This window comes from Dendrobates tinctorius, unplaced genomic scaffold (genome assembly GCF_039654945.1).
Source record: "Dendrobates tinctorius isolate UK_male_01 unplaced genomic scaffold, ASM3965494v1 ptg000464l, whole genome shotgun sequence".
Classification (NCBI taxonomy): domain Eukaryota; kingdom Metazoa; phylum Chordata; class Amphibia; order Anura; family Dendrobatidae; genus Dendrobates; species Dendrobates tinctorius.
In genome coordinates, this window is record NW_027362126.1 from 1,659,037 (window position 1) to 1,682,670 (window position 23,634).

The window sequence follows — 23,634 nt, forward strand, 5'->3', positions numbered from 1 at the left end:
GGAGGACTGTACACAGAAGGAGCAGACCTGCAGTGCAGCAGCAAGGCTGCCACCAGGTGGCAGCAGAATAGTCGTACAAGTCGAGTAGATATTAGTCTGTAGCACAGTACCAAAGGAATAAACAAACAGAGTCAGAAGCAAGCCAAATGAGTCAGTACCGGTCAGGAGAGATATGCCAAAGACAAGAGACAGACAGTAGGTCAGGGTCCAAGCTGAGTCAGATACCAGAAAGTCCTAAACATGAAATGGAAACACTGAGTTGGGACGGGGAGTGGGGGACAAACAGACACGGGCAAAGTTAGCAACAGCAGGAGGACAGATCAGGGAAGTACCAGAGTCAGATACTCACGCCGTAGGCAGAAAATATAACTGACATGGCCTGCAGGACGCAGCAGGAAGAAATAGCAGACCTGAATCCGAAATGAGGTCAGGCAAAGTTAACCCTTGACATGATCAGCCCGGGAAAAGGGCAGACAGGACTCAAAACCCGGACTGGATCATGACAATGACTTTACTTGTTTTTAATTGTTGTCCTTCTATTTAAAATAATGTCCAATAACAAAAAAGTGGTATTTTATTTACATAGGTGTGAGCTGCTGTTTTATGACTCGTCAGGTTTTGGTGTCAATGTCTTTCTATTGGTCGGATGGATGAGTCTCATCTTCCTATTGGTCGGATGGATGAGTCTCATCTTCCTATTGGTCGGATGGATGATTTAAAGAGACAGGGCCTGACATGATTGGTTGAACATGATTTAACTTACCAGGTGAGGTTCTGATTAATAATCGTAGTAAATCTATGAGTTCTGTCTATAAACACCAATAAGCCCTGCACAACTCCCGAATCTAGTGGAGCCGCCCAAAGGATGGGATCTTAGGAGAATTTCTATTGTATCTACCTATTATTGTTATTCTGTTTTTCTCCTCTCCCTAACAATTAATGTTTAGAGTTTCAATATTGTTTTGTCTTCTATGATTTGTAATCATGTACATTTTATGTATATTCATGATTTTTAAAACCTGTATGCAATTAATTATCAGCCAATCACATCAGACCCTGCCTCTGTAAAGCCCTGAGGGTGGTATACATTTTATAGTCACCTGATGAACAGGATGGCTTGTCCCTGAAATGCGTTGTGTGTTGAATAAATTGACCTTTCTCATCTGACCTTGCTCCTTCCTGACTCAGATCGTGGCGCCCTGTGAATCTCCACTGCCTACCTTAAATCTATTTTCACTGCATTACAGCTCCTGAGCAGGAGCGGTCAGAAGGTGCAGCAGCGCTCCGGGACCACCATCATTCACCACTTAGTGTCAGCATCGTGCCTGGCATGCACAACTACCAGAGGTGAGTTGAATACCTCTTCCGGCACCGCGTATGTGGTGTGACATTACTCACATGCAGCAACCTGTCTTTTAAGTTTTTTTTATTGGTCAGATGACCTTCTTCCTATTGGTCAGATGGATGAGTCTACGTCTTTCTGTTGGTCAGGGGGATAAGTCTTCATCTTTGAATTGGTCAGGTTGATGAGTCTACATTTTCCTGTAGGTCAGATGGTTGACTCTTCATCTTTCTATTGGTCAGATGGATGAGTCTACGTCTTTCTATTGGTCGGATTGATGAGTCTACATTTTCCTGTAGGTCAGATGGATGACTCTTCATTGTCCTGTTGGTCGGATTGATGAGTCTACGTGTTTATATTGGTTGGATGGGTGAGTCTATATCTTTCTATTGTCAGATGGCTAGGTCTACGTCATCCTATCAGACAGATGGATAGATCTCTCCATCTTTCTATTAGTTGGATGGATGTGTCTTCTTCTGTGGTATGTCTTACTATTCCGGTTGGTCAGATTAGTGAGTCTCCATCATTCTATTGGTCAGATTGATGACTTTATCTCTCCTATTGGTTGCATGGATGAGTCTACATCTTTCTATTAGTCGAATGAATGAGTCTATGTCTTGTTATTGGTTGAATGGATAAGTACTCATCTGAATTGGTCGGATGGATGAGTCAACGTTTTCCTATTGGTCACATGGATGAATCCACATCTATCTTGTACACTGCAATATGTCTACTATACAACCTATCACTTTCTATAGGGCAGGGGGCAATTCTCATCTGTGGGACAGGATCTGTGGATGGGACTTACCTGTTGACGGCTGGTAGATCAGCTCATTACGAGTCATGTAAATTGTAATTAAAGCCATAATGATAGACATGAATGGTATTAGAAATCCCAAGTTCTTGGCCACTGACTGCTGAATATAAGAGATCCCCACAAACACGACAAGAGAATTCAGATTAACGAGCCAATAAAACCTGCAAACAGAAGAAAGGCAAGTCACTATATCGTCCAGTCACCTCCAGACCTGCACTCACTATTCTGCTGTTGTATGAAGAGACACATAAGATCCTGTCTGCAGACACCACTAGGGGGAGCTCCCTGTATAGAGAAATATATGATAAGATCCTGTCTGCAGTCTCCACTAGAGGGAGCTCCCTGTATACAGAGATACATGATAGCATCCAGTCTACAGTCACCACTAGGGGAGATCCCTGTATACAGAGATACATGATAAGATCCAGTCTGCAGTCACCACTAAAGGAAGCTCCCTGTAAACAGAGATACATGATAAGATACTGTCTGCAGCAAACACTAGTGAGAGCTCCCTGTATACAGAGATAAAGGATGAGATCCTGTCTGCAGCCAGCACTAGGGGGAGCTCCCTGTATACAGAGATACATGATAAGATCCTGTCTGCAGTCTCCACTAGGGGGAGCTCCCTGTATACAGACATACATAATAAGATCCTGTCTGCATTCACCACTAGGGGAAGCTCCCTGTATACAGAGATACAGGAAAAGATCCTGTCTGCAGCCTCCACTACGGGGAGCTCCCTGTATACAGAGATACATGATAAGATCCTGTCTGCAGGCACCACTAGGGGGAGCTCCCTGTATACAGAGATACATGATAAGATCCTGCCTGCAGCCACCACTAGGGGGAGCGCCCTGTATTCTGAGATACATGATAAGATCCTGTCTGCAGGCATGACTAGGGGGAGCTCCCTGTATACAGAGATACAGGATAACATCCTCTCTGCAGCCTCCACTAGGGGGAGCTCACTGTATACAGACACATGATAAGATCCTGTGTTATGAATGGGTCGCCGAGGAAAAAAAAAACAACACAAGGTAAGTCTCAGAAAACCAGAGAGGTTGGTAACTATGCAGACTGCAGATCCCTGATTCTAACCATACAACTAGCAGCAGTCGTGGGGCGTTCCTACGTTGGTCCTAGACGCCGCCACAAGCGGAGAGCTAAATAAGCCTAAAGCAGGAAAAGAGGAAAACTAACTGCCCCAGAGCAGACCCCAAAGGAAAGACAGCCCCCCACATGTATTGGCGGTGAAACAAGATGAAAGCACATACAAAGGCAGGAAAATAGGCTGAGCAAACGATGGGGTCAAACTAACTAGAAAGGACAGGAAAGGAAAGACACTGTCTGCAATCTGCCAAAAACCCTACCAAAATGTCCAACACAACTGATAGCAAAATTAACCCTGAAGTCACTAGACTTCTCCCACTTTATCAACACTCTGAAATATTCTGAGACAGAGCAAAAAGAGACCAATCTAATAAGGGACAAAAAAATGGCAATTTGGCAAATACAGATAAATAAGTGGAAATTCAACACAGCCCAGCCGGGCTGGCTGACCACACAAAAAACTGAATTGACCAACAAGAGCAAGTGTGAACATTAGCAAAACAAACTTAACTTGAGAAGACTGGAAGAGAGCTGAAGTCCAGGACCTGAGAAGCAGACTGAATCACCAGCACCAGGATAGGGCGTCGGCTGTCTTATATCCAGTCTGATACTCCAGAGATCCAATCGTTATCTTCCTCACCAGGTGGCAGATCACTACCAATTAAACCAACCTCACTACCTCCTGTCACCACCAGAGGGAGAACGGAAGGAGAACTCTCAACTGGTGGAGCAGAAAATCAGCTCATAACAGTACCCCCCTTGAGGAGGGGTCACCGAACCCTCATCCATGCCACCAGGCCGATCAGGATGGGCCCGGTGAAAAGCACGAACCAATTTATTGGCATGAATATCAGAGGCAGAGACCCAAGAATTATCCTCCTGGCCATAACCCTTCCATTTGACCAAATACTGGAGTCTCCGTCTAACCAAACGAGAATCAAATATTTTCTCTACCTCATATTCCATATTGCCTTTAACCAATACAGGGTCAGGAGTAGCCGCCACAGGAACTACTGGCTCAACAAACCTCTTCAACAGAGATTTGTGAAATACGTTATGGATTTTGAACGTAACTGGAAGAGCCAATCGAAAAGAAACAGGATTAAGAATCTCCAAAATCTTATAAGGACCAATAAATCTTGGCTTAAATTTTGGAGATGCAACCTTCATAGGAATATTCTTAGACGACAACCAAACCATATCACCCACTTTAAACCGGGGACCAATGGTCCTATGCCGGTTGGAAAAGCGCTGGGCCTTTTCCTGAGAGAGTGACAATTTATCCACCACTTGCTCCCATATCTGCTGCATTCTCACAACCACAGTGTCCACACCTGGGCAGGATGAAGACTCCACTTGCCCTGAAGAGAATCGAGGATTAAACCCAAAATTACAGAAAAAGGGTGACATCAAAGTGGCAGAACTAGCTCTATTGTTCAGCGCAAATTCGGCCAAGGGCAAAAATGAGACCAAATCATCTTGATCAGCAGATATAAAACATCTTAAATAAGACTCCAGGGTCTGGTTTGTTCTCTCAGTCTGCCCATTGGTCTGGGGATGAAACGCGGAGGAGAAGGATAACGGAATTCCCAGATTGGAACAAAAGGCTTTCCAAAATCTGGAAACAAACTCGACCCCTCTATCGGACACAATGTTCTCAGGAATCTCATGTAACTGAACCACCTGTTGTAAAAACAAGGGTACCAACTCAGCGGAAGATGGCAACTCTGAGAGTGGTACAAGATGGACCATCTTTGAAAATCTATCACAAATTACCCAGATAACAGTCATTCTCTGAGAGACAGGAAGATCAGAAATAAAATACATTGAGATATGGGTCCATGGCCTCTTGGGCACCGGCAGGGGCATCAGCAACCCACTAGAACGAGAACAGGGTTTAGACCGAGAACAAGTACCACAGGACTGTACAAAATTCCTGACATCACGAGATAAGGCGGGCCACCAAAACGACTGACTCACCAAATCTCTGGTACCAAAAATACCTGGATGACCAGCCAATGCGAAGCAATGGACTTCAGACATCACTCTTTCTCCACTGGTCAGGAACATACAATCTTCCCATAGGGCAACGCTCAGGTTTATCCTCCTGAAATTCCTCCAGGGCGCGTCTCAAATCAGGCAAAATGGCAGAAAGAACTACCCCCTCAGCTAGGATAGTAGTAGGCTCAGTCACATTAAGAGAATCAGCAAAGAAACTCCTAGAAAGGGCGTCTGCCTTAACATTCTTAGTGCCCGGAAGAAAAGAGACCACAAAATTAAAACGCGTGAAAAACAAGGCCCATCTAGCCTGTCTAGAATTCAAGCGTTTGGCCGACTCCAGATAAATCAGATTCTTGTGATCGGTGAGGACCACCAATTGATGTCTAGCTCCCTCCAACCAATATCTCCACTCCTCAAATGCCCATTTCATGGCCAACAATTCCCAATTCCCCACGTCATAGTTGCGTTCATATGGGGAGAACTTTCGAGAAAAGAAGGCACAGGGATTCATCTTAGAAGTCACAGGATCTTTTTGGGACATAACAGCTCCTGCACCAATCTCAGAAGCGTCTATTTCCACTTGAAATGGAAGTGAGACTTCATGTTGCCGAAAAACTGGAGCTGAAGTAAATCTACGCTTAAGCTCCTGAAATGCTGAGACAGCCTCAGGAGACCAATTCAGCACATCAGCGCCCTTCTTGGTCAGATCAGTCAGCGGTTTGACAATACTAGAAAAATTACCTATAAATTTACGATAGAAATTAGCAAAACCCAAAAACTTCCGAAGAGCCTTCAAAGAAGTAGGCTGAACCCAATCATAAATGGCCTGTGCCTTGGCCGGGTCCATTTCAGTAGTCGATGGAGACAAGACAAATCCCAAAAATGAAATCCTCTGTACACCAAAGAGGCATTTCGATCCCTTAACAAACAGGGAATTCTCCCTCAAAATCCGGGACACAGTCCGGACGTGTTCCACATGAGAATCCCAATCACTAGAAAAGATCAAAATATCATCCAGATAGATGATCAAAAACTTATCCACAAAGTCTCGGAAAATATCATTCATAAAGGACTGGAAGACAGAAGGGGCATTAGTGAGCCCAAAAGGCATCACCAGGTACTCAAAATGTCCCTCCGGAGTATTAAACGCCGCCTTCCATTCATCCCTGTGCTTGATGCGAATAAGATTATACGCCCCCCTGAGGTCAAGCTTAGTAAACCAGCAGGCACTCAACTCTGGAGAATAGATCAGACATCAGAGGTAACGGGTACTGATATTTAACCGTCATCTTGTTAAGGGAACGATAATCAATACACGGTCTTAATGAACCATCTTTCTTGGCCACAAAAAAAAACAAAACAGCACCTAAAGGTGACATGGATGGTCTAATATGACCCTTCTCCAATGACGCCTTAATATAGGATCGCATAGCATCATGTTCGGGTACAGATAAATTGAAAAGCCGACCCTTAGGAAATTTACACCCAGGCATCAACTCAATTGCACAGTCATAACTCCTATGAGGAGGCAAAGACGCAGACTTGCTCTCACTAAATACATCAGAAAAATCGGCTATATAAATCAGGAATATCATGAAACTGAGGAGAGGTGGAGAAAACAGGAGCGCCCCTAAGAACACACTGACAACCCCAACTCACCACAGACACAGATTTCCAATCCAAAACTGGGTTATGAGTTTGCAACCAAGGAAAACCCAGAACAATAGTATCATGCAAATTATGCAGCACCAAAAATTTACAATTCTCATGGTGGTCTGGGGCAACTCGCATTATCACCTGGGTCCAAAACTGAGGTTTATTCTCCGCCAAAGGAGTGACATCAATACCCCTCAAAGGAATAGGCGTCTGCAGAGGAGTCATGGACAAACCACAACGTTTAGCAAAGTCCAAATCCATCAGATTCAACGCTGCTCCTGAATCCACAAAAGCCTTAGTGGAAAACGTGGACAAGGAGCAGAGCAGAGTAATTGCCAAAAGGAAGTTAGGTTGTATACTGCCCACAGCAAATGTGTGCGCAAAACGTTTCTCTTGTTTAGGGCAGACAGAAATAGTATGAGAGGCGTCTCCACAGAAAAAACACAGCTTATTACGCCTTCTACACTCCCGACGTTGCGCCCTAGACAAAACCCCATCACATTGCATAGGTTCAGACGTTTGTTCAAAAGGTGGCAGCGACTCCCGTGTAGTTTTACGTTCACGTAAACGCTGATCAACTTGAATGGCTAATGACATGGAATCATCCAGACCAGAGGGAACAGGAAATCCCACCATAACATCTTTTAAGGTCTCTGACAAACCTTTCCGAAAGAGAGCTGCCAATGCACTATCATTCCATGTAGTAAGGACCGCCCACTTTCGGAATTTTTGACAGCATAACTCTGCAGGATCCTGACCCTGGTTTAATGCCAACAGGGTTCTCTCAGCTTGATCAACGGCATTAGGTTCATCATACAACAACCCCAAGGCCTGAAAAAAATGCATCCACATTAGTCAGAATAGGATTTTCAGGTGTCAGAGAATACGCCCAATCCTGGGGATCGCCGCGCAGCAAGGAGATAACAATTTTAACCTGCTGCACAGAGCTCCCCGATGAATTAGGCTTCAAGGCAAGAAATAATTTACAATTATTCTTAAAATTCAGAAATTTAGACCGATCCCCAGAAAACACATCAGGAGTAGGGATCTTGGGTTCAGCAGCATGTGACTGAATGAGATAGGTGGAAATTCCCCGCACTTCAGCAGCAAGTCGCTCCACACGATCAGACAATTGCTTAATCTCCATTAGGAAAAAAACAAAAGAAAAAAAATCCTCCTACGGCCCCAGAAAAAAAAAAATGAAAAAAAAAAATAAAAAAAAAAAATTCTGACACTTTTTTTTCCCCCTTTCTTTTTTTTTTTTTTTTAACAACTTTTTCCTGCTTTTGAGTACCCTAGAAACTGCGGTATGGCTGGTGATTCTGTTATGAATAGGTCACCGAGGAAAAAAAACACCACAAGCTAAGTCTCAGAAAACCAGTGAGGTTGGTAACTATGCACACTGCAGATCCCTGATTCTAACCACGCAACTAGCAGCAGTCATGGAGCGTTCCTACGTTGGTCCTAGACGCCTCGTCACAACCGGAGAGCTAAATAAGCCTAAAGCAGGAGAAGAGGAAAACTAACTGCCCCAGAGCAGACCCCAAAGGAAAGACAGCCCCCCACATGTATTGACGGTGAAACAAGATGAAAGTACAAACAAAGGCAGGAAAATAGGCTGAGCAAACGATGGGGCCAAACTAACTAGAACGGACAGGAAAGGAAAGACACTGTCTGCAATCTGCCAAAAACCCTACCAAAATGTCCAACACAACTGATAGCAAAATTAACCCTGAAGTCAGACTTCTCCCACTATATCAGCACTCTGAAATATTCTGAGACAGAGAAAAAAGAGGCCAATCTAATAAGGGACCAAAAGGCAAATTGGCAAATACAGATAAATAAGAGTGGAAGTTCAGCATAGCCCCAGCCGGGCTGGCCGACCACACAAAAAACTGAATTGACCAACAAGAGCAAGTGTGAACATTAGCAAAAAGATTATGGATTAAACGTGCGCTGCTTGACAGATCACTCCTTCCAGTTTATGTTAATTGTACTTTAATTTCCCAACGCGTTTCGAAGTTTACACTTCTTCCTCAGGGGATGACATGTACCTAAGGAAGAAGTGTAAACTTCGAAACGCGTTGGGAAATTAAAGTACAATTAACATAAACTGGAAGGAGTGATTTGTCAAGCAGCGCACGTTTAATCCATAAACTTTCTCCTTTGCAATCTGATGATTCGTGGTCACGGAGTGGCCCTTGGATGTGCAGCAGCCTGACTTTCTGTTCCTATATGTCTGAATCTCCCCTGCATAAGGTGAGTATAATGATTTGATTTTACATCAATCTCTACTCGGGTAAGACCTTATTGCGCTTTTTTTCTTTCAGCTGTTTAACATTAGCAAAAACAAACTTAACTTGAGAAGACTGGAACAGAGCTGAGTCCAAGACCTGAGAAGCAGACTGAATCACCAGCACCAGGATAGGGCGTCGGCTGTCTTATATCCAGTCTGATACTCCAGAGATCCAATCGTTATCTTCCTCACTAGGTGGCAGATCACTACCAATTAAACCAACCTCACTACCTCCTGTCACCACCAGAGGGAGAATGGAAAGAGAACTCTCAACTGGTGAAGAAGAAAATGAGCTCATACCAATCCTGTCTGCAGCCACCACTAGAGGGAGCTCCCTGTATACAGAGATACATGATAAGGTTCTATCTGCAGTCACCACTAGGGGGAGCTCCCTGTATACAAATATACACGGTAAGATCCCATCTGCAGCCACCACTAGGGGGAGTTCCCTGTATTCAGAGATACATGATAAGATCCTGTCTGCAGCCACCACTAGGGGGAGCTCCCTGTATACAGAGATACATGATAACATCCTGTCTGCAGCCACCACTAGATGGAGCTCCCTGTATACAGAGATACATGATAAGGTTCTATCTGCAGTCACCACTAGAGGGAGCTCCCTGTATACAAATATACACGATAAGATCCCATCTGCAGTCACGACTAGGGGGAGTTCCCTGTATACAGAGATACATGATAAGATTCTGTCTGCAGCCACCACTAGGGGGAGCTCCCTGTATACAGAGATACATGATAAGATCCTGTCTGCAGTTGTAACGTCCGTCTGCAGTTCTGGGCTGCAGCCAGACAGCACCCCGAGAAACACTGATACACTTTACCCCTATACAGGGATCTGGATTTACAACAGAGCCCAGGAGGCGCTGTCTGAATAAGAGCAGCGGCCAGAGCAGGACGGTCGTCAGAGTGAAGTACAAAAACGGCAGGCAATAGCAGAGTCAAATTCAGGCCAAGGTCAGAGTCAAAAACCAGGAGGGCGGCAGAGGTACAGAATCGTTAGGAAGTAGCAGAGTCAGAATATCCAGGCCAAGGTCACAAACCAGGAGAGTAGCAGAAGTACAGAATCGTCAGGCAATAGAGGGGTCAGAAATCCAGGCTGAGGTCAGAGTCAAACAGAAATCAATCACTAAGTAGCACGCAGGGGAACCAAGAATATATCCGGCGGCTTGCAAGACCAGTCCCAAGGTATTTGAGGGATCAGGTCATCCTGGACTGGTGATGTCATCAGGGCCGCCCCCAGAACCAGGCCAGACGGTGATGCAGTAACCCCCTGATGACTGACAGAGGGGCGGAGCCTGCACCCACCAGATGCCTGCGCAGGAGCCACTTCTCTGTCACCACCATAACTCACGGGTGGACCATGGCACCTCCCAGTGGCCGAGGCAGGAACAGCCGTCCCCGAGTCTGACGGTGAAGTGGCGGTCCGGCGCCTCCTAGTGGCCGTGACCGGGACAGCAGGCCTCGAATCCAACGGTGACGTGACAGACCGGCGCTTCCTAGTGGCTAAAGCTGGGACCATAGGCCCTGAGTCTGACGGCGACGTAATAGAACCACGGCGCCTCCCAGTGGCCGAGGCAGGAACAGAACAGCCGTCCCCGAGTCTGACGGCGAAGGGGCGGTCCAGCGCCTCCTAGCGGCTGCGACCAGAACAGCAGGCCCCAAATCTGACGGAGACGTGACAGTACCCCCCCCTTCCAAGAGGGGCCTCCGGACCCCCAAAACCTGGTTTGTCAGGGTGAAGGAGGTGAAACCTTCTAATTAGTGCTTTTGCATGGATGTCCCTCGCAGGGACCCAGGACCTCTCCTCCGGGCCGTAGCCCTTCCAGTGTACCAGATACTGTACGGACCCTCTTACAAGGCGGGAGTCAAGGACACCCTGGACTTCATACTCCAAGGACCCTCCGACCGAAACGGGAGGAGGAGTGGATGGGACAGGGTGAATTGGGGGGCGATACAACTTGAAGAGAGACTTGTGGAAGACATTGGGTAATTTGAAAGACTGAGGGAGTTTTAAACGGAAGGCCATCGGGTTAAGCACCTCTATAATCTCGTATGGACCAATAAATCTGGGACCCAGTTTGGCAGATGGTACTTTAAGCTTGATGTTTTTGGTGGAGAGCCAAACCTTGTCTCCAACTCCCAGGTGTGGTCCTTTGGATCGCCGTTTGTTCGCTGCCGAGGTCTGTCTAACCCGGGCCCCTTTCAAGTTCGAGTTTACCTCAGACCAAATGGTTTTTAAACGATGTATATTTTTCTCCACCCCAGGAAGCTCCGACATTCTGTCCGAGAACGAGCCAAAACGCGGATGCAGCCTGTGGTTGCAGAAAAAGGGGGTAGACTTAATGGAGTCCTGATACTGATTATTTAGGGCAAACTCGGCTAGTGGCAGATGTTCTGCCCAATCGGACTGGTGTTCTGAGACGTAGCAACGAAGGTATTGCTCCAGAGCCTGGTTGACACGTTCGGTTTGACCATTGGTTTCAGGGTCGTAAGCCGAGGAAAAAGATAGCTCAATACCAACGCGTTTACAGAACGCCCTCCAGAACTTTGACACGAATTGGGTACCCCTGTCAGACACAATATTGACCGGGGCACCGCGTAAACGTACCACATGTACAATAAACAGTTTACTCAACGTTTCCGAGTTAGGTAACCCCCGACAGGGGGACAAAATGACATTGTTTACTGAACCTGTCCACCACCACCCAGATACACGTCTTTCCATCTGAGGACGGTAGGTCCGTAATGAAGTCCATGGAGATGTGGGTCCATGGACTCTCGGGGGTGGGCAAGGACTGGAGCCAGCCGGCAGGGCGACTATGGGAGGACTTGGCGCGGGCACAGACCTCACATGCTAAGACATATTCTTTGCAGTCCTTAACCACCAAAAATTCCTAGTTATCAATCTGGCGGTATTATTGAGACCAGGATGGCCTGCCAAGACAGTCATGTGATTCTCTAAGCACTTGTAGGCGAAACGCAGGCGGAACGAACAATTTGTTGGGTGGCGTAGTGTCAGGGGCTTGTTCTGGGGATTTACGGATCTCCTCCAGAAGGTCCAATGACACTGCGGACACAACGATCCCAGTGGCCAATATCGGAACTGGTTCACAGTCCTCAGCTTGTGAGGGGCAGAAACTGCGAGAGAGGGCATCGGCCCTCACAATTTTTGTACCAGGGCGGAAGGTGATAATAAAATTAAACCTAGAGAAAAACAATGCCCACCTTGCTTGTCTAGGATTTAACCTTTTTGCTGATTCCAGGTATGTCAGGTTCTTATGATCGGTAATTACCGTGATCTTGTGTTTGGCGCCCTCGAGGAAGTGACGCCATTCCTCGAAGGCCCATTTAATTGCCAATAGTTCCCGATTCCCAATATCATAGTTTTTCTCCGTGGAAGAGAATTTGCGGGAAAAAAAAAACGCACATGGGCGAAGCTGAGTGAGGGATGTAGTGCCTTGTGATAGCACTGCTCCCAATCCGACTTCAGAGGCATCCACCTCCACAATAAATGGACGGTCCAGATCCGGCTGAACCAAAACTGGGTTGGCCACAAAGCTCTTTTAACGTAGAAAACGCCTGAATTGCCTCAGGATTCCAGTTGGCCACGTCCGCCCCTTTCCGGGTCAGATCCGTGAGTGGCTTGGCAATCTCTGAGAAACCTCTAATAAACTTGCGGTAATAATTAGCGAACCCCAAAAATCGCTGCAGCGCTTTCAGTGATTTGGGTTACACCCAAGCCTTAATAGGCTGGACCTTGGCAGGATCCATGTGGAAGCCTTTACCTGAAACCAGGTATCCTAAAAACTGTACCTCCTCAGCAAAAAAGACACATTTCTCCAGTTTAGCAAACAAGGAGTGTTCACGTAGTCTTTGTAGCACAGAACAGACGTGTTGAGAGTGTGTCACAGGGTCAGCAGAGTAAATCAGAATGTCATCTAAATACATCACGACATACACCCCACAAATATCTCTAAAAATATCATTATCAAAGTGCTGAAATACGGCAGGTGCGTTACTGAGTCCGAACGGCATAACCAGGTACTCAAAATGGCCAAGGGGTGTATTGAAGGCCGTTTTCCACTCATCTCCCTTTCTTATGCGGACCAGATTATATGCCCCCCGGAGGTCAAGTTTAGTAAACCAACGGGCTCCTCTTAGCTGATTAAAAAGATCAGGGATGAGTGGGAGCGGATACTGGTTCTTTATAGTGATTGCATTCAACTCCCGATAATCAATGCAGGGTCTGAGACCACCATCTTTCTTCTCCACAAAGAAGAACCCGGCCCCAACTGGAGAAATGGACGGTCTGATAAACCCTTTTCTTAGACTATCTGCAATATAGTCATTCATGGCCTGACGCTCTGGGCCAGAGAGATTAAATATTCTTCCCTTAGGGAGACGGCCACCCGGAATCAGATCAATAGGGCAATCATACTCTCTGTGAGGGGGTAGCTTTTCAGATTCTACAATAGAAAAGACATCCTCAAAATCTCTGAAAGCAAACGGTATGTGGGGGGTTTTAACCTTAACTTGGCTTACTGCCAAGGATATGCAATTTTCCTGACACTGTGGGCTCCAGCGTACAACGTCACCCAAGTGCCAGTCGATGACAGGATTGTGCTGGCGTAGCCATGGCATACCCAGAATAACTGCAGAGGATAAATTGTCCATCACAAAAAATGACACCAGCTCAGTGTGTAAGGCTCCCACAGACATGGAAACCTTGGCAGTAACAAACTTAACCCCCTCCTGAATAATGGACGTGCCATTAATAGCCGTGGTTTTAATAGGGGCATTAAGTTTTAGTAGAGTTACACCCAGATTCCTAGCAGTCAAGGAATCCATAAAATTTCCTTCAGAGCCACTATCCACATACGCGTTTAAACACAGCGATTTCTGACCACATGAAACTGAAATGGGTAATAAAACTTTAGCCGCATCTGCGGGCAATACCTGAGCCCCTGGGCAACCATAGCCAGAGTAGTTGCCCAGAGGTCGACGTGCCAGGAGCATGGATCTCTGAGGTGCAGCTCTCTCCCTGAAGACTCCAGACTGCCGTATAGTTGTGCAGGAAAATGAGAGTGATCTTCCAGGCTGTGCACTGCAACAGGTGTTCAGGCTAAAAATCAGCTCAGTCAGAAGAAGAAAAAAAAAAGTTCAGGGAGACTGCTTTTGTATATGTTGGGTATATACACAAGAAGCAGATAATTTTATGGCCGGATATAATGTAACGTCCGTCTGCGGTTCTGGGCTGCAGCCAGGCAACACCCCGAGAAACACTGATACCCTTTACCCCTATACAGGGATCTGGATTTACAACAGAGCCCAGGAGGCGCTGTCTGAATAGGAGCAACGACCAGAGCAGGACGGTCGTCAGAGGGAAGTACAAAAACGGCAGGCAATAGCAGAGTCAATTTCAGGCCAAGGTCAGAGTCAAAAACCAGGAGGGCGGTAGAGGTACAGAATCGTTAGGAAGTAGCAGAGTCAGAATATCCAGGCCAAGGTCACAAACCAGGAGAGTAGCAGAAGTACAGAATCCTCAGGCAAAAGAGGGGTCAGAAATCCAGGCTGAGGTCAGAGTCAAAAAGAAATCAATCACTAAGTAACACACAGGGGAACCAAGAATATATCCGGCGGCTTGCAAGACCAGTCCCAAGGTATTTGAGGGATCAGGTCATCCCTCACAGGTTCCTGGACTGGTGATGTCATCAGGGCCGCCCCCAGGACCAGGCCAGACGGTGATGCAGTAACCCCCTGATGACTGACAGAGGGGCGGAGCCTGCGCCCACCAGATGCCTGCGCAGGAGCCACTTCTCTGTCACCACCATAACTCATGGGTGGACCACGGCGCCTCCCAGTGGCCAAGGCAGGAACAGCCGTCCCCGAGTCTGACGGTGAAGTGGCGGTCCGGCGCCTCCTAGTGGCCGTGACCGGAACAGCAGGCCTCAAATCCAATGGTGACGTGACAGACCGGCGCCTCCTAGTGGCTAAAGCTGGGACCATAGGCCCTGAGTCTGACGGCGACGTAATAGAACCATGGCGCCTCCCAGTGGCCGAGGCAGGAACAGCCGTCCCCGAGTCTGACGGCGAAGGGGCAGTCCGGCGCCTCCTAGTGGCTGCGACCGGAACAGCAGGCCCAAAATCTGACGGAGACGTGACAGCAGTCACCACTAGGGGGAGCTCCCTGTTTACAGAGATACATGATAACATCCTGTCTGCAGCCACCACTAGGGGGAGCTCCCTGTATACAGAGATACATGATAAGATCCTGCCTGCAGTCACCACTAGGGGGAGCTCCCTGTATACAGAGATACATGATAAGATCCTGTCTGCAGCCACCACTAGGGGGAGCTCCCTGTATACAGAGATACATGATAAGATCCTGCCTGCAGCCACCACTAGGGGGAGCTCCCTGTAGACAGAGATACATGATAAGATCCTGTCTGCAGCCACCACTAGGGGGAGCTCCCTGTATACAGTGATACATGATAAGATCCTGCCTGCAGCCACCACTAGGGGGAGCTCCCTGTATACAGAGATACATGATAAGATCCTGTCTGCAGCCACCACTAGGGGGAGCTCCCTGTATACAGAGATACACAGTAACATAGTAACATAGTAACATAGTAATTAAGGTTGAAGGGAGACTTTGAGTCCATCTAGTTCACCCCATATCCTATCCAAACTTGCCCTAACATGTTGATCCAGAGGAAGGCAAAAAAAACCCATGTGGCAAACAGTAAGCTTCACATTGGGGAAAAAAATTCCTTCCCGACTCCACATACGGCAATCAGACTAGCTCCCTGGATCAACGCAATATTAAGGAAACTAGTGTATATACCCTGTAATATTATACTTTTCAAGAAAGGCGTCCAGTCCCTTCTTAAATTTTAGTAGGGAATCCCTCATTACATCATATGGCAGAGAGTTCCATAGTCTCACTGCTCTTACAGTAAAGAATCCGCGTCTGTGAGTATGCTTAAACCTTCTTTCCTCCAGACGTAGAGGATGCCCCCTTGTCCCCGTCACAGGTCTAAGAGTAAAAAGATCATTAGAAAGGTCTTTGTATTGTCCCCGCATATATTTATACATTGTAATAAGATCACCCCTAAAAATAACCCCAAGTGTAATAACCTGTCTTGGTATTGCAGACCCCCCAGTTCCCTAATAACCTTGGTTGCTCTTCTCTGCACCCGCTCCAGTTCAGCTATGTCTTTCTTATAAACCGGAGACCCGAACTGTACACAGTATTCTAAGTGTGGTCGCACTAGTGACTTATATAGAGGTAACATTATGTTCTCCTCATGAGCATCTATGCCTCTTTTAATGCATCCCATTATTTTATTTGCCTTTGCAGCAGCTGCCTGACACTGGCCACTAAATGTGAGTTTGTCGTCCACCCATACCCCCAGGTCTTTTTCAGTGACTGTTTTGCTCAGTGTTTTACAATTAAGCACATAATTATACATCTTGTTCGTTCTACCCAAGTGCATGACCTTACATTTATCCCCATTAAAGCTCATTTGCCATTTATCAGCCCAAGCTTCTAGTTTACATAAATCCTCCTGTAATATAAAAATATACACATGATAAGATCCTGTCTGCAGACACCACTAGGGGGAGCTCCCTGTATACAGAGATACATGATAAGATCCTGTCTGCTGCCACCACTAGGGGGAGCTCCCTGTATACAGAGATACATTATAAGATCCTGTCTGCAGCCACCACTAGGGGGAGCTCCCTGTATACAGAGATACATGATAAGATCCTGTCTGCAGCCACCACTAGGGGGAGCTCCCTGTATACAGAGATACATTATAAGATCCTGTCTGCAGCCACCACTAGGGGGAGCTCCATGTATACAGTGATACATGATAAGATCCTGCCTGCAGTCACCACTAGGGGGAGCTCCCTGTATACAGAGATACATGATAAGATCCTGTCTGCAGACACCACTAGGGGAAGCTCCCTGTATACAGAGATACATTATAAGATCCTGTCTGCAGCCACCACTAGGGGGAGCTCCCTGTATACAGTGATACATGATAAGATCCTGTCTGCAGCCACCACTAGGGGGAGCTCCCTGTATACAGAGATACATTATAAGTTCCTGTCTGCAGCCACCACTAGGGGGAGCTCCCTGTATACAGAGATACATTATAAGTTCCTGTCTGCAGCCACCACTAGGGGGAGCTCCCTGTATACAGAGATACATGATAAGATCCTGTCTGCAGCCACCACTAGGGGGAGCTCCCTGTATACAGAGATACATGATAAGATCCTGTCTGCAGCCACCACTAGGGGGAGCTCCCTGTATACAGAGATACATGATAAGATCCTGTCTGCAGCCACCACTAGGGGTGCGCCCTGTGTAGAGATTACATAATTCTACAATGACGAATGCCTTGCTGTTCGTGTGGTTGCGTTCAGTGTAAGCCGCCGGCTTTCAGTCATGCAGGCACTTGCAGTCACCACTCACTGGTCTGGACACTATACTGTGTGCGTGTCTCAGCTTGCTCTGCACAGAGGCGCTGTCAGTTGGCGCTGGCCGTGCTTACCATATGGGAGTGGTGCTGTGTTTGGCGCGGTGACTGTGCCCCCTATGACTGAAAGCCTGTGGTTCCCTGAAGGAACAGGGTTCTTCCCTCCCGTAGTCGCTCCCTCAGTCGGGCGTCCGCGCAGCTGCAGATGAACCCAATGTGCACAGTTTAATAGCATGTGGGCACATACCAGGTGTGAGGAGCACAGATCCGCGCTCCCCACTGCCCTCACGCAGGCACCTGGTGGCCCCTGTCAGGGCCTGGCATGGAGCCGATGGTTCCTCCATGAATTGGTGTCTGACCCTATGTGAGTGTCCCAGGATGACTTTCTAGAAATGCCGCTTCTCATTGAGCCATGGCCACTGCTACAGATTGTGGAGTCACCAGGTCCGAACTACTCCATGGCTTCCATGTCATCGTACATAACCGGTGGCCATATCTCTGTCCTTACGAGCCACGACGAGGATGATGAGCAGAACACCCCGAGAAGGAGAGCTGTGATGGCGGGTACAGTGGCGTAGCGCTGCACAATATATTACATGATTACTGACCAGTTAAAAAATGACATCAGCTCCTTCTGTCTGTAGCCCCGCAGACCGTAGGCACTTAATGGGCAGACAATGGCCCGAATCCCGCCAGTTCCAATGGATGCCATTAAGAGTCCAGCATAGAGCAGCAGAGTCTGCTCCCTCCGAGCCAAGGTGTGCGCGATGTGATGCCTGTCTATGTAGAAGTCCTCGAAGGGAAAGGCCACCACAGGCAGCAGGGCTGTACCTGGGGACAAAAACAAGTGTCAGGAGCAATAGTACCAGCACCATCAAGTACGAAACATGTCCCACAAGCATTTCAACTATAGGGTCCATCACACTAAACCCCAACTACAGGGTCCATCGCACAGTACACCAACTACAGGGTCCATCACACTGAACCCCAACTACAGGGTCCATCACACTGAACTCCCAACTACAGGGTCCATCACACTGAACTCCCAACTACAGGGTCCATCACACTGAACTCCCAACTACAGGGTCCATCACACTGAACCCCGACTACTGGGTCCATTACACTGGACCCCAACAACTGGGTCCATCACACAGTACCCCAACTACAGGGTCCATCACACTGGAATCCAATTACAAGGCCCATCACACTGAACCCCAACTACAGGGTCCATCACACAGTACACCAACTACAGGGTCCATCACACTGAACCCCCAACTACAGGGTCCATCACACTGAACCCCCAACTACAGGGTCCATCACACTGAACTCCCAACTACAGGGTCCATCACACTGAACTCCCAACTACAGGGTCCATCACACTGAACTCCCAACTACAGGGTCCATCACACTGAACCCCGACTACTGGGTCCATTACACTGGACCCCAACAACTGGGTCCATCACACAGTACCCCAACTACAGGGTCCATCACACTGGAATCCAATTACAAGGCCCATCACACTGAACCCCAACTACAGGGTCCATCACACAGTACACCAACTACAGGGTCCATCACACTGAACCCCAACTACAGGGTCCATCACACTGAACCCCCAACTACAGGGTCCATCACACTGAACCCCAACTACTGGGTCCATTACACTGGACCCCAACAATTGGGTCCATCACACTGGACTCCAATTACAAGGCCCATCACACTGAACCCCAACTACAGGGTCCATCACACAGTACACCAACTACAGGGTCCATCACACAGTACCCCAAATGCAAGGCCCATCACACTGAACCCCAAATACAGGGTCCATCACAAAGTACACCAACTACAGGGTCCATCACACTGAACCCCAACTACAGTGTCCATCACACAGTACACCAACTACAGGATCCATCACACTGAACCCCAACTACAGGGTCCGTCACACTGAACCCCAACTACAGGGTCCATCACACTGGACCACAACTACAGGGTCCATCACACTGAACCCCAACTACAGGGTCCATCACACTGAACCCCAACTACAAGGCTCATCACACTGAACCCCAACTAAAGGGTCAATCACACTGGACCACAACAACAAGGCCCATCACACTGAACCCCAACAACAGGGTCCATCACAGCAGACACAAACTACAGGGTTCGTCACATTGTGCCCCAACTGCAGGGTCCATCACATTGAACCCCAACTACAGAGTCCATCATACTGAACCTCAACTACAGGGTCCATCACAGCAGACACAAACTACAGGGTTCGTCACATTGAACCCCAACTACAGAGTCCATCATACTGAACCTCAACTACAGGGTCCATCACACAGTACCTCAATAATAGGGTCCATCACACAGTTCCCCAACTACAGGGTCCTTCACACAGTACCCCAACTACAGGGTCCATCACACTGAACCCCAATTACAGGGTCCATCACACAGTACCCCAACTACAGGGTCCATCACACTGAACCCCAACTACAGGGTCCATCACACTGAACCCCAACTACAGGGTCCATCACACTGAACCCCAACTACAGGGTCCATCACACAGAACCCCAACTACAGGGTCCATCACACAGTACCCCAACTACAGGGTCCATCACACTGAACGTCAACTACAGGGTCCATCACACTGAACCTCAACTACAGGGTCCATCACACAGTACATCACCTACAGGGTCCATCACACAGTACACCAAGTACAGGGTCCATCACACAGTACACCAACTGCAGGGTCCATCACACAGTACACCAACTACAGGGTCCAACACACTGAACCCCAAATACAGAGTCCATCACACAGTACACCAACTACAGGGTCCATCACACTGAACCCCAACTACAGGGTCCATCACACTGAACCCCAACTACAGGGTCCATCACACTGAACCCCAACTACAGGGTCCATCACACTGAACCCCAACCACAGGGTCCATCACACTGAACCCCCAACTACAGGGTCCATCACACTGAACCCCAACTACTGGGTCCATTACACTGGACCCCAACAACTGGGTCCATCACACAGTACCCCAACTACAGGGTCCATCACACTGGACTCCAATTACAAGGCCCATCACACTGAACCCCAACTACAGGGTCCATCACACAGTACACCAACTACAGGGTCCATCACACAGTACCCCAAATGCAAGGCCCATCACACTGAACCCCAAATACAGGGTCCATCACAAAGTACACCAACTACAGGGTCCATCACACAGTACACCAAATACAGTGTCCATCACACAGTACACCAACTACAGGATCCATCACACTGAACCCCAACTACAGGGGCCGTCACACTGAACCCCAACTACAGGGTCCGTCACACTGAACCCCAACTACAGGGTCCATCACACTGGACCACAACTACAGGGTCCATCACACTGAACCCCAACTACAGGGTCAATCACACTGGACCACAACAACAAGGCCCATCACACTGAACCCCAACAACAGGGTCCATCACACAGCACACCAACTACAGGGTCCATCACACAGTACACCAACTGCAGGGTCCATCACACAGTACACCAACTACAGGGTCCAACACACAGTACACCAATCACAGGGTTCATCACACAGTACACCAACTACAGGGTCCATCACACTGAACCCCAACTACAGGGTCCATCACACAGTACATCACCTACAGGGTCCATCACACAGTACACCAAGTACAGGGTCCATCACACAGTACACCAACTGCAGGGTCCATCACACAGTACACCAACTACAGGGTCCAACACACTGAACCCCAAATACAGAGTCCATCACACAGTACACCAACTACAGGGTCCATCACACTGAACCCCAACTACAGGGTCCATCACACAGTACATCACCTACAGGGTCCATCACACAGTACACCAAGTACAGGGTCCATCACACAGTACACCAACTGCAGGGTCCATCACACAGTACACCAACTACAGGGTCCATCACACTGAACCCCAACTACAGGGTCCATCACACTGAACCCCAACTACAGGGTCCATCACACTGAACCCCCAACTACAGGGTCCATCACACTGAACCCCAACTACTGGGTCCATTACACTGGACCCCAACAACTGGGTCCATCACACAGTACCCCAACTACAGGGTCCATCACACTGGACTCCAATTACAAGGCCCATCACACTGAACCCCAAATACAGGGTCCATCACAAAGTACACCAACTACAGGGTCCATCACACAGTACACCAAATACAGGATCCATCACACTGAACCCCAACTACAGGGTCCGTCACACTGAACCCCAACTACAGGGTCCGTCACACTGAACCCCAACTACAGGGTCCATCACACTGGACCACAACTACAGGGTCCATCACACTGAACCCCAACTACAGGGTCCATCACACTGAACCCCAACTACAAGGCTCATCACACTGAACCCCAACTACAGGGTCAATCACACTGGACCACAACAACAAGGCCCATCACACTGAACCCCAACAACAGGGTCCATCACACAGCACACCAACTACAGGATCCATCACACTGAACCCCAACTACAGGATCCATCACACTGAACCCCAACTACAGGGTCCGTCACACTGAACCCCAACTACAGGGTCCATCACACTGGACCACAACTACAGGGTCCATCACACTGAACCCCAACTACAGGGTCCATCACACTGAACCCCAACTACAAGGCTCATCACACTGAACCCCAACTACAGGGTCAATCACACTGGACCACAACAACAACGCCCATCACACTGAACCCCAACAACAGGGTCCATCACACAGCACACCAACTACAGGGTCCATCACAGCAGACACAAACTACAGGGTTCGTCACATTGTGCCCCAACTGCAGGGTCCATCATACTGAACCTCAACTACAGGGTCCATCACACAGTACCTCAATAATAGGGTCCATCACACAGTTCCCCAACTACAGGGTCCTTCACACAGTACCCCAACTACAGGGTCCATCACACTGAACCCCAATTACAGGGTCCATCACACAGTACCCCAACTACAGGGTCCATCACACTGAACCCCAACTACAGGGTCCATCACACTGAACCCCAACTACACGGTCCATCACACTGAACCCCAACTACAGGGTCCATCACACAGAACCCCAACTACAGGGTCCATCACACTGAACCCCAATTACAGGGTCCATCACACAGTACACCAACTGCAGGGTCCATCACACAGTACCCCAACTACAGGGTCCATCACACAGTACACCAACTACAGGGTCCATCACACTGAACCTCAACTACAGGGTCCATCACACAGTACACCAACTACAGGGTCCATCACACAGTTTCCCAACTGCAGGGTCCATCACACAGTACACCAATCACAGGGTTCATCACACAGTACACAAACTACAGGGTCCATCAGACAGTACACCAACTACAGGGTCCTTCACACTGAACCTCAACTACAGGGTCCATCACACAGTACATCACCTACAGGGTCTATCACACAGTACACCAAGTACAGGGTCCATTACACAGTACCCCAACTACAGGGTCCATCACACAGTACCCCAACTACAGGGTCCATCACACAGTACACCAACTACAGGGTCCATCACACTGAACCTCAACTACAGGGTCCATCACACAGTACATCACCTACAGGGTCCATCACACAGTATACCAACTACAGGGTCCATCACACAGTTTCCCAACTGCAGGGTCCATCACACAGTACACCAATCACAGGGTTCATCACACAGTACACAAACTATAGGGTCCATCACACAGTACACCAACTACAGGGTCCTTCACACTGAACCTCAACTACAGGGTCCATCACACAGTACATCACCTACAGGGTCTATCACACAGTACACCAACTGCAGGGTCCATCACACAGTACACCAACTACAGGGTCCATCAGACAGTACACCAACTACAG

The 23,634-nt window shown here is 48.1% G+C and overlaps 1 protein-coding gene across 1 annotated transcript in view; it reads right to left on the minus strand.

Annotated features, from left to right (window-relative positions):
• Nucleotides 1–23,634, minus strand: part of SLC15A5 (solute carrier family 15 member 5) — a 108,541-nt gene that overhangs the window by 45,228 nt on the left and 39,679 nt on the right. Inside the window, exons 2-3 of the mRNA XM_073564592.1 lie at nt 18,335–18,557; nt 2,151–2,320 (exon numbers count right to left, since the gene is read on the minus strand). Of these exons, the coding sequence (XP_073420693.1) occupies nt 2,151–2,320; nt 18,335–18,557 (393 nt within the window). The remainder of the gene's footprint in view (nt 1–2,150; nt 2,321–18,334; nt 18,558–23,634) is intronic.